Source organism: Myotis davidii, unplaced genomic scaffold (assembly GCF_000327345.1).
Source record: "Myotis davidii unplaced genomic scaffold, ASM32734v1 scaffold32, whole genome shotgun sequence".
NCBI classification, from domain to species: domain Eukaryota; kingdom Metazoa; phylum Chordata; class Mammalia; order Chiroptera; family Vespertilionidae; genus Myotis; species Myotis davidii.
This window is the reverse complement of record NW_006286587.1, coordinates 6,292,485-6,303,341: the sequence shown is the minus strand read 5'-3', so window position 1 is coordinate 6,303,341 and position 10,857 is coordinate 6,292,485. Positions and strand designations below refer to the sequence as shown.

At 41.2% G+C, this 10,857-nt stretch overlaps 1 protein-coding gene across 1 annotated transcript in view; it reads left to right on the top strand.

Annotated features, from left to right (window-relative positions):
• Positions 1 to 10,857, top strand: part of PAK7 (p21 protein (Cdc42/Rac)-activated kinase 7) — a 174,464-nt gene that overhangs the window by 147,288 nt on the left and 16,319 nt on the right. Inside the window, exons 5-7 of the mRNA XM_006758084.2 lie at positions 1,698 to 2,189; positions 4,662 to 4,795; positions 7,666 to 7,792. Of these exons, the coding sequence (XP_006758147.1) occupies positions 1,698 to 2,189; positions 4,662 to 4,795; positions 7,666 to 7,792 (753 nt within the window). The remainder of the gene's footprint in view (positions 1 to 1,697; positions 2,190 to 4,661; positions 4,796 to 7,665; positions 7,793 to 10,857) is intronic.

Genomic DNA, 10,857 nt, shown 5'->3' with positions numbered 1-10,857 from the left:
GTTAAGGTTCTATTTGCTTGTAATTCAAGTGTTCCATATCCTTCACAGAAGAATTCCATTGTTTAGTATTGAGAATTCTTAGAACAGTAACTGCATTTAGAGAGTGTTATGAGCTCTATTAACTTGTATTCTTACGTTTTCTAAAGAGAAACGTAATACCCCTGCTGTATCTGTCCTCCCCATTCTCCTGCAAATCCCCTTAATCCACTCTTCAAATCAGACTGGAATGTTCCTTCTGGTGTCTCTTTGAGGGCTGACCAAATTTCTCTTTCACGCACAAATCCCTGCAAACTTTGGTTATTCTCAACTCTATTGTACTTATTTAGTGAAACATTGCATATGTTTAGCTTAATGCTATACACTAGCCTCCCTTATCCGTGGTTTTACTTTCTGTGGTTTCAATTGTCAACCACTGCCTGAAAATATTTAATGGAAAATTCCAGAGGTAAACAACTTATAAGTTTTAAATTGAACACTATTCTGAGTAGTATGATGAAATCTCATGCCATCCCACTCTGTCCCACTAGGGACATGAATCATCTCTCTGTCCAGTGTCTCCAGGCTGTATATTCCACCACTCCCATTAGTCACTTAGTAGCTGTCCTGGTTATCAGATCAACTGTCTCAATATCACAGTACTTATGTTCAAGTTACCTTCACTTTACTTAATAAGGAAGCCAGAGTGCAAGAGTAGTGATGCTGCAGTTTGAATATACCAGAGAGAAGCTGTAAAATGTTTTTTTAAGTAAAATGGTATATATGTATGTATAGGAGAAAACAGTAAATGTTGTGTTCTGTGCTATCCAGGGCTTTAGGCATGTATCCTTGGAATGTGAGGGGAGACTACAATATAAAAGCTTTCAGTAAGGAGCCATGTTTTCCCTTTTATATACATGCTAGGTTATGTATGTGAATAGTATATAGTACCCTTTAGTATGGGAATTCAGGAAGGGGTGTGTGTGTGTGTGTGTGTGTGTGTGTACAGAGAGAGATATTTTAAGGGATTGGTTTATGTTATTGTGGGGGCTGGAAAGTCTATCTTGTTGACTGGTTGGAAGGCTAGAAATTCTGGTGGGAATTGATGTAGTTTTGGGTCCAAGGGCCATCTAGATAAAAGAATCCCTCCTCTTTGGGTGACCTCAACCTTTTCTCTGAAAGCCTTCAGTTGATCAGATGCAGGCCATCCACTTGAGGAGAGTAATCTGTTTTACTCAGTCTACTGATTTAAATGTTAATCACATCTTAGATTACCTTTACTGTAACATTGAGGCTGGTGTTTGACCAAGCAGCTGGGGACTATAGCCTAGCCAAGCTCAAACATAAAATTAACCATCATACTTTTTTATAAAACTTGGTTATAAAAATTCATCTTTTATTGGTATTTTCCTCTCTCCTATCTCACTTCATAACTCCAGAGATATGTCCCACTCGCTACTTGCATTCAAATCCTGTCCTCAGAGTCTGCTTCCAGGGAATTTGATAGGGAAAGGGAAAGAAAGAGGCTGGGTGGGGAGATTGGAAGTCAGATAAAAGGTGGGAGCAGGGATGACCGGGGCCTTGAAAGGTAAGCCTCCCCCATGACCAGGTGTGCAGTGGCGCTCTTCATTCAGACCAGCTGTGTGTTAGCTCCCTAACCAACTGGTTGTGGCATTCAGATGTAACAGGCGCATATTCTCCATCCCTGTCTGTCTCCCCAGGTGGATTACGATCGAGCACAGATGGTTCTCAGCCCTCCACTGTCAGGGTCCGACACCTACCCCAGGGGCCCCGCCAAACTACCTCAAAGTCAAAGCAAAGCGGGCTATTCCTCGAGCAGCCACCAGTACCCATCTGGGTACCACAAAGCCACCCTGTACCACCACCCCTCCCTCCAGACCAGCTCACAGTACATCTCCACTGCTTCTTACCTGAGCTCTCTCAGCATCTCCTCCAGCACCTACCCCCCACCCAGCTGGGGCTCCTCCTCAGACCAGCAGCCCTCTAGGGTGTCCCACGAACAATTTCGGGCTGCCCTGCAGCTGGTGGTCAGCCCAGGAGACCCCAGGGAGTACCTGGACAACTTTATCAAAATTGGGGAAGGGTCGACCGGCATCGTGTGCATCGCCACCGAGAAACACACAGGGAAACAAGTTGCAGTGAAGAAAATGGATCTTCGAAAGCAGCAGAGGCGAGAGCTGCTTTTTAATGAGGTAGATGGCATGTCCAGATCACCCTTTCTCACTTACGTAACACTTATTTCCCATTTCACAAACAGTACATGTACATGTTAGGACATTAGTAAACAATGAAAATATAAAGTAAAATAATAACGTCCCCCATAATCCTTCCCTCTGGTCTCTTTCTATGCACGTATGGCTGCTGCCTTTAGGAGGTACTTCGTGTGTATAAGCCACTGTGCCAAGCATTGAGCTGGTGTGATTCTCCCAACTCTGTGAAACAGAAAGATGTCATCACCATAGCAACAAGGAAATCTGGACTCGCATTAGTTAAATGGCCAGCCCACAGTCACACAGCAGGTTGATGTCAGATTCTAAAGCCTCATGCTACTCTATGTAGGTAGATATACACTGAGTGGCCAGATTATTATGACCACCCCATCAGTACAATGAAGTGAATTAGTTATGCAAATAATAATAATAATAATAACAAAATCTTGAGAGTATTTGTTTAGGAAGTTTTTAATATTCAGTAATTTTGGAAGTGTCAATGAAGTACTGATGGGGTGGTCATAATAATTTGGCCACTCAGTGTATATTTTACATTCCGTGTCTTTTGTAGCCAATTTTTTTTTTACATCACAATAAACAAAGGAGAGTTTAACAATGGACTGACTATCACTCTTTAGGAACTTTAAAATGTTTTTTCCTAACTGTAGGGATAATGATTTTTTCCTGTAGAATATACAGAAAATATATTTTGAAAAGCCTCATAATTCTACAACCAATAAACATACCATTGCTAATATTTCAGTATTTTCTTTCTATATTTTTTTCTACTTAGAGAAATGGTATATCATTTCCAGAGAGTTTGTACCAATTTGGACTTCACCAATAATCCTGTTTTACCCTCACTAGCATTGGATGCTATCTTGTTATCTTTGTTAATCTGATAGACATGAATAAATCTACTGCTTTAACATGTTATTACTAGTGAAGCTGAATCTATTTTTAAATGTTTACAGTCCACATTTATATTTTTATATTGACTTGATGGCCTTTGCACCATTTTCAATTAGAGGGGTAGCACTTGTTCTACTGATTTGTAAGAAATCTTGATACATTAAGAAGTTAACCCTTTCTATCTATTTGTTGCACCTATTTTTTCACTTTCTTATTTTATCTTTAAAACTTTCTTATCACTTGAGAGCTCCCAAATGTACATAGGTAGGAAAAATGAGCACTTGTGTCCAGGGACAAAACATTTTGGAGTGTTTAATGATTTTATAGGGGGTTTTGAAGAGAGAGATGAGCTTTTATAGATGAGAAATCTAAGCCTTAAAGATATCAAGTCAGGATTCCAATGTCAGTCTTTAGCAAAGAATGTACCACCTACATATAGCTCTCAGAACAATAAACAGACACTATAAACATGCAATCAGCTGTGACTTTGGAGTCTTCAGTGGTGGCTCACGTGCAGCCACCAGCGCCCCAAGATCTCCAGCTCCCAAGGTGTTCATTTCCTTCCCATGCTCTGAACCTCGCAGACAGCACCAGGTGAGTTGGCTTCACCTTCTTCCCAGCCCACAATTCATGATTTCTGCAACCTATTTCTTGCAATGCCAGAACAGACAAGGCAAATATTATTTCATATAAACAACTCTATAATTTATTATTCAATGCTAATTCCAAAAATGTCACCAGAAGCAGCCACAGGGCAGCAATTCCTGGAAGCTTTCTCCAGCAAACAAACTCTAATTAGCCTTTTGATGCCTCGGCCATATTTGTTTTTACCTTCAAGATCCATCCTCTATATTCAACCCAAACCTCTCTCAAATTCAACCCAGACCTTCTCCCAAGAAGTGAAGTTTGGTCCAGCCAGTGTGGCTCAGTGGTTGAGTGTGGACTTATGAACCAAGAGGTCATGGTTCCCGGTCAGGGCACATGCTGAGGTTGTGGGCTCAATCCCCAGTAGGGGACATGCAAGAGGCAGCCAATCAATGATTCTCATCATTGATATTCCTCTCTCTCCCTTCCTCTCTGAAATCAATAAGAATATATTTAAAAAAAAATTTTTTTAAGTTGTTATCACATGGCCCCACCCCTAGTTAACTGTTTACTTCATTCACTTGTGAGACTCACCATTTACTCACTTAGCCATGAATTAGTGATACTTTACCAGGTTAACCAACCATAGAATATGGATGGTGCCTTTGAAAGGAGATCCTTAGGGATATCTTACCACATCCCCCCAGAACAGGCAGCTCAGCCCCCTCTGTGGATGCAACCTTTGTCCTGGTTCTGCCTATTCTCACTCCTTATTCTCCCCAACCCCCCACCAATGCCTGGTTGACTTGCCATTTTCTCTCAATATGCTGACTTGATTGCCTTTATTTCTAATAGCAACTCTCAATCTATTGTACTCACAGCACAAATGTCACCCCAAGGGAACTGGAAGCCACATTTCACTGTCACGAGTCAAAAAGTCTCTTTCCATTTGCCCAGGTTGTGATAATGCGGGATTACCACCATGACAATGTGGTTGACATGTACAACAGCTATCTTGTCAGTGACGAGCTCTGGGTGGTCATGGAATTTCTAGAAGGTGGTGCCTTGACAGACATCGTCACTCATACCAGGTAAGTTTTTTTTAAAATATTATCCAGGCAAGCAATGCAAGATATTTGTTATTCTCCTCCAGGGTGAAGCCACAATGACTATCCTATGCACTCTTCATAAATTTTAAGCACTTTGAAATCAAGGTCATGACTACCCTCTTCCTCTATATTCCCCAGGTGCCTATTATAATATCCTGTATATATAGTTCATTCATTCAGTTAACACTCTCCTTTCTGTCCAGAAGTTCATGAATACCCATTGATTTTAAAAATCACCAAGCTGCCGAGAATGAAGTTTTAGTGACTAATAATAGATTTTTCCATTTCTACATAGATATCTAAAACTAAATTCCATTCTCCTGAGTTGCCATGCCATTGCTAGGTGTTGATACACCAAGCGTACCTGGAGAAGGAAGGGGAAGTGGGAGATCAAAGTTTTATGTCATAATAGCAAACCTATATAACACAGAAAAATTCTTCAATTCTGTTTTTAAAGAGTCTTGCAAGTAGTTAATTACCATTGTAATTACCTGCTATGTATTTCCCTGATATGACAGTTGTGGTCATTCCATCAAGTGTTTATCATTTTAATGTATCGGAATGTTTCCGATATGCTGGTATACAAAAGACACAAAGAATAAGGCTGAAAACCATTCCCTCAAGGAAGTCACAAATTAGAAACAAATACTTTACTACCTGTGCAGAATTAGAAAGATGTATGTAGACAGCATAGAAGAATTCCTGAATGTCTCTATCAGGGAGTATCAATAAAGATTTCTAAAAAAAAAAAAAAAGAACAAAAAAAGGGGAGATATCTGAGATGGGTTTTGAGAGATTAAATAGTTCACTAAGACAGAAAGTGGGAGAAAAAGGACATTGAAGTCAGAGGAAAGAGTATATGCGAAGAGTATATGCTAATTTGCTTCTCAAATTTTAATATGCAAACCACCTGTGGATCTTATTAAAAGACAGACCCTGATTCAGTGTGGAGAGAAGTAATGCTCTGCATTCTGTAAAGCTCCCAGGCCTTGCCCAAGCTGTTCATTCATGTACCACATTTGGAGAAGCAATGTTCTAAGGAACAGATAAAAAAATGTTACATTTGGGAAACTTTAAGTTTAGTCTTGCTGGTAAGTAAAGTGTCAAAGAGTTAAGAGGATAGTCATGAAGGAGAGGCATTGGATATAAGCTAATTTCACTGAAATGGCACCCAAATCATTAGTGAATCCAGATGAAAACAGTAGGGGGAATGCAAACAAGCGTTGGGAAACCTTGTGAAGAAAATATATGCTACTGTTTCTCCATTAAAATGAGGCAAAATTTCGATCATGATGTCTGCAGTTCTCTGGCTGCAGCAGACCATCTCAAAACCAAAGGACACTGAAGCTTTTCCACCAACATTTCAGTGGGTGGACTCTGCAGTATAGCCATTGACATTTCCACCCGCAAAATACATAAGATCATCTTAATTTGCAGAAACAAATATACTGAAGTGACCTAAGAACAAGACAGATGTGACTTACATATAAAACTAGAGGCCCAGTGCATGAAATTAGTGTAGTGGGGGTGGTGGGGGAGGGTGAGGGAAGGGATTCATCAGCCCAGATTGCGAGAGGGCATATGCCAGGCAAAGGGACCCCACCAGTTCACCAGTGTACAATCAGGGCTGGGGAGGGACATGGGAGGTTGGCCAGCCAGGGAGGGACTGTGGGAGGGCTCCAGGGTGTGTCTGGTCCATCTTGCTCAGTCCCGATGGCCAGACCCCAGCATCAAGCTAACCTACTGGTCAGAGCATCTGCCCCCTGATGGTCAGTGCACATCATAGCAAATGGTCTATCAGTTGACTGTTTGCCCCTGGTGGTTAGTGCAGGTCATAGCAAGCAGTTGAGTGGCCTTAGCATTTCATTAGCATATTACGTTTTGATTGGTTGAATAGCTGACCGGACAACTGGACACTTAGCATATTGGGCTTTTATTATATAGGATTAATAAAAAATATATCTAAAAGAGAGGCTTTCTTTCTTGCCCTAGGGATCTTCCGATGGCAATCCATGTCTCTAGAGTTCTCCCTTGGTCAAGGTTCTTTTCAATCCCTATTTTGTATCAAATGAATAAGCTCAGATACATTCTGTCAAGGAAGTCCCAGGTTAGAAATAACTACCTCATAGCACCTGTGCAATCTCCTCTGAAACCAGACACCTTCTTCAGAGGGGGGCAGCCATGATATGTGGGAGCACAGGTGCGGTGCTGTACTTGCCTTTCTCATTCCCATGGCCCATCTATTACAGGATCATTCATTCACACTCAGTTATTAGTAACTAACTTAGCAGGTCCAATGTCCTTGACAGAAGGACCTGGAGCATAAGAAACCTCCAGTCCCCGGAGGAAGACGAGGGAGGGCTAGTGAGAGGCAGGGCGAGTCTCAGAGATCCAAAGGCCACTTTGCCTGAGTCCAGCCTTGGTGAGAACCATGGTTATTCCAATTTCCAAGGTAAGTAAAAATAGACCCGAGGATATTAAAGGACTTGCTCAAGGTCACCTAGCAGATACACCTGGAACCTTGGTGCTATTCAGTGCACTCCCTCTGCAGGACCCAGGAGGTTTGGCAATACCTAAGGAATTACCTAGAGATGTCCATGGTAGTGTATTTGCAGTAATGACCCAGAAGCCAGCAAATGGGGGTCTCTTGCCCTTGGCTTACATTTGGCCCCTGGCATCCTGGTACCCAGCCTTAGATTCTGCAAATCAGATGCCAACGACTTCCTTTTCTTTGCCTATAGGTTTTCCAGGCATGGGCTGATTCTCTAGAACTCAAGAGAGCTGCCTCTTTTGATCATGTCAAGGATGTTCTTAAATCTGTCCTTGTTCCTTAAATGTTGTTTCCTTTCTAGAATGAATGAAGAGCAGATTGCTACTGTGTGTCTGTCGGTTCTGAGGGCTCTCTCCTACCTTCACAACCAAGGAGTCATTCACAGGGACATAAAGAGTGACTCCATCCTCCTGACAAGCGATGGGCGGGTAAGATCTTCCTGTGCGGCCCCTCCATGCTTTGCCTTGTCACTTTGCCTGTCTTGGGTATTGTTCTCCTATGAACACTTCTTATAACACTAATTTTTTAGTCACAAGTCGCCCACTGCCCTTCCCAGAAGGCTTACGAAAAGGAAATTACCATCCTCTGTGTCATCCTGTTAGTCAGAATTACCTGTGACTTGAATTTGATGGACAATTTTTCACCTTAACAATGAGTGTAGGAAGTAATAGAAACTATAGAGTTTTTTTTCCATGCTCCTGTTTTTGTTGGCGGAGACCTTTTCTAGGGCTTTGTCCACCCTATTTCGTGACTATGTGTGTCTGCAGTATCCATCCGAATTCCTGCAAGAAACAGATTTCAAACTGCAGTGGACAATTTGAGGAGCGTTGATAAGGTGTGGGCAGATGCAGAAAAGTGAGGGATGAGAAAAGCGCATGAGGATTAGTGTGGTGCTCAAGAAGGGGTGAGGTGGGAACTGGTTACTAGAACCTGGAAATAGAGGTTGTTGTGTGAAGAGGGATGCATGGCAGGAGTCTGATCTTCGGTGGAAGCCAGACCACAGGGAACCTGCCGGATGGGAGCTGGGGTACAAGGACCCCAACCTCCCTCTGTTCCTAACGTTCAGTCTCCTGTTGGTGCTACCTATTGGCAAAAGAAAATCAGAGGTCATCCATGCAGTCAACACAGGTTGGCCTCCCAGGGCTCAGAGAAGGTAGGAGAACAGATCTAAGGACACGTGGAAGATTATTCATCACACTAGCATCTCTCCAGGCCCAGATTTCTGCATTTCTCATCACTGCAACCTACTCAAGGGATACTGGTGAAACTCATCAGCTCACCACGGTACAAATGAACACAGAATTCCACAGCCAAGAAAAGAATGAGTTGATATTCCAAGGAAGGCTGAAATGGAAGTTTTGAAGTATAGATTTTCACTATTTAGGTCCTTTTAACCTCCCTGAAACTTCCACCAGAGGTAATAGTTCTGGGATGAATGTCCCTTAATAACCTGTCTATTACAACCCAGCAAGCTCAGTCATGTGGAAAACATTCATGTCACATGAGAATTTGCCCATGAATGGTCAGAGGGCAGCCAGAAGAAAATGCCCCAGAACTTTGGCTTTTATTTTAAAAAGATTGTCAATTTTATTGCAGAATATTCATATATATATGAATAATATATATATATATTACAGTTGTATGTGAAACTGTTTATTCTTATATTGCTTATTAATTATTGTATTATTTTCCAAATGAACAGCTGTAATAATATATGTGTGTGTGTGTATATATATATATATATGTATATATATATATATATACACATTATATATGTATATATAATTGCAAACTTTGGATTATGTTTAATGGGCAGTTTAAAATCCTGCTTTTGCATTGCTTTAACTAAAAAATTTGTTAAAATGAGTATATAGCAGTCAACTTTTGGTACATAACAAACTATTCTACTGTTAGTGGCCTAAAACAACAACTATATATTTGCTCATACAGTGGAGCCTTGACTTATGAGTTTAATTCGTTCCGAGACAGAGCTCGTTAAGGAGCTCGTTAACTCAAATTACTCTATCAACTCAATGCAAAAAATCAGCCGAGAGACAGCTGGTATCTCAAAAAACTCGTTAGTCAGGACACTAGTAAGTCAAGGCCCCACTGTAATTCCAAGTCAGCGTATGAGCTGACCTCAGCTGGGACAGCTCATCTCTGCACCAAAAGTGGCATCAGCTGAGCTCACTTTTTATTTGTGACCAGTCTGCAGTTGACAGCTTCACTCATTTGCTTGGCGCTTGGCTGGTATTCAGCCAGGGCAGTGGAGGTAACGGCTTGGCATCACTCATCTCCCAGGAGACTAGGCCAGCCCTATTCATGTGCTGCCTGTGGCAAGGTTCCCAAGAGCAGCAAGACAGGCAGGCCCCAATGCACACACGAGTTTGAACCCTCCACTTGCATCATGTTTGCTAATGTCTCTTTAGTCAGAGTAAGTCACACAGTCAAGCCTAGATGTAAGGGTTGGGAGATGTTCAATGCCATTAACCCTTAGAGAAATGCAAATTAAAACTAGAATATACCACTACACATTTATCAAAATGGCTAAAATAAAAAATAATGGCAACTCCGCTTACTTATACATGGCTGGTGGGAATGTAAAATGGTACAGCCACTCTCAAAAACATTTGGCATTACCTTTCAAAACTAACAGTGAACTTGTCATGTGACATACACTTCAGAGCAATGTAAACTTATTTCTTCACATAAACTTGCACACAAATGTTTACAGCATTTTTATTCAAAATAACCCCCACCAAGAAACTGCCCAAATGTCTTTGAAAGGGTGAATGGTTAAACAGACTGTAGTATATCTATGCTATAGAATACCACTCAGCAAAAAAAAAAAAAAAAAAAAGGAATGAGTAAATGGATACTTGATGAACCTCAAGGAAATTATGCTGAGTGGGGAAAAAAGCCAATCTAAAGGATACACACTGCATAATTTCATTTATGTGACCTTCATGAAATAACGTAATTATAGAAATGTACATCAAATTAGCAGTTGCCAGGGTTTAGGGATTAGGAGTATGTGACTCTACAGGGGCCGCACCAGGGAGTCTTATGGTTTTGGTACAGTTGGATACTTGATTGTAGTCATGATTATGCAAGGCTACAATGTAATAAAATAACGGAATATATAAACACATACATATACTACATACACTCATGAGTTCAGATATAATTGATGAAATCTGAATAAGCTCTAGGGACTGTACCAACATCAATTTCTTGGTGTTGATATTGAGCTATCTACACTAATAAAAGAGAAAAATGGTAATTGGCGTACGACGCTACCCTTTTCATTGGCTAATCAGGGCTATATGCAAATTAACTGCCAACTCCGATGGCAGTTAACTGACAACAAAAATGGCCGTTAATTTGCATATGTAGGCACAATGCAGGGAGGCAAAAGGGAAAACAGGAAGAAGCCCCCTGCCACTGACAGTGATCAGAAGGAAACCCAGGGGGGAGCTAAGAGCCAGCCATG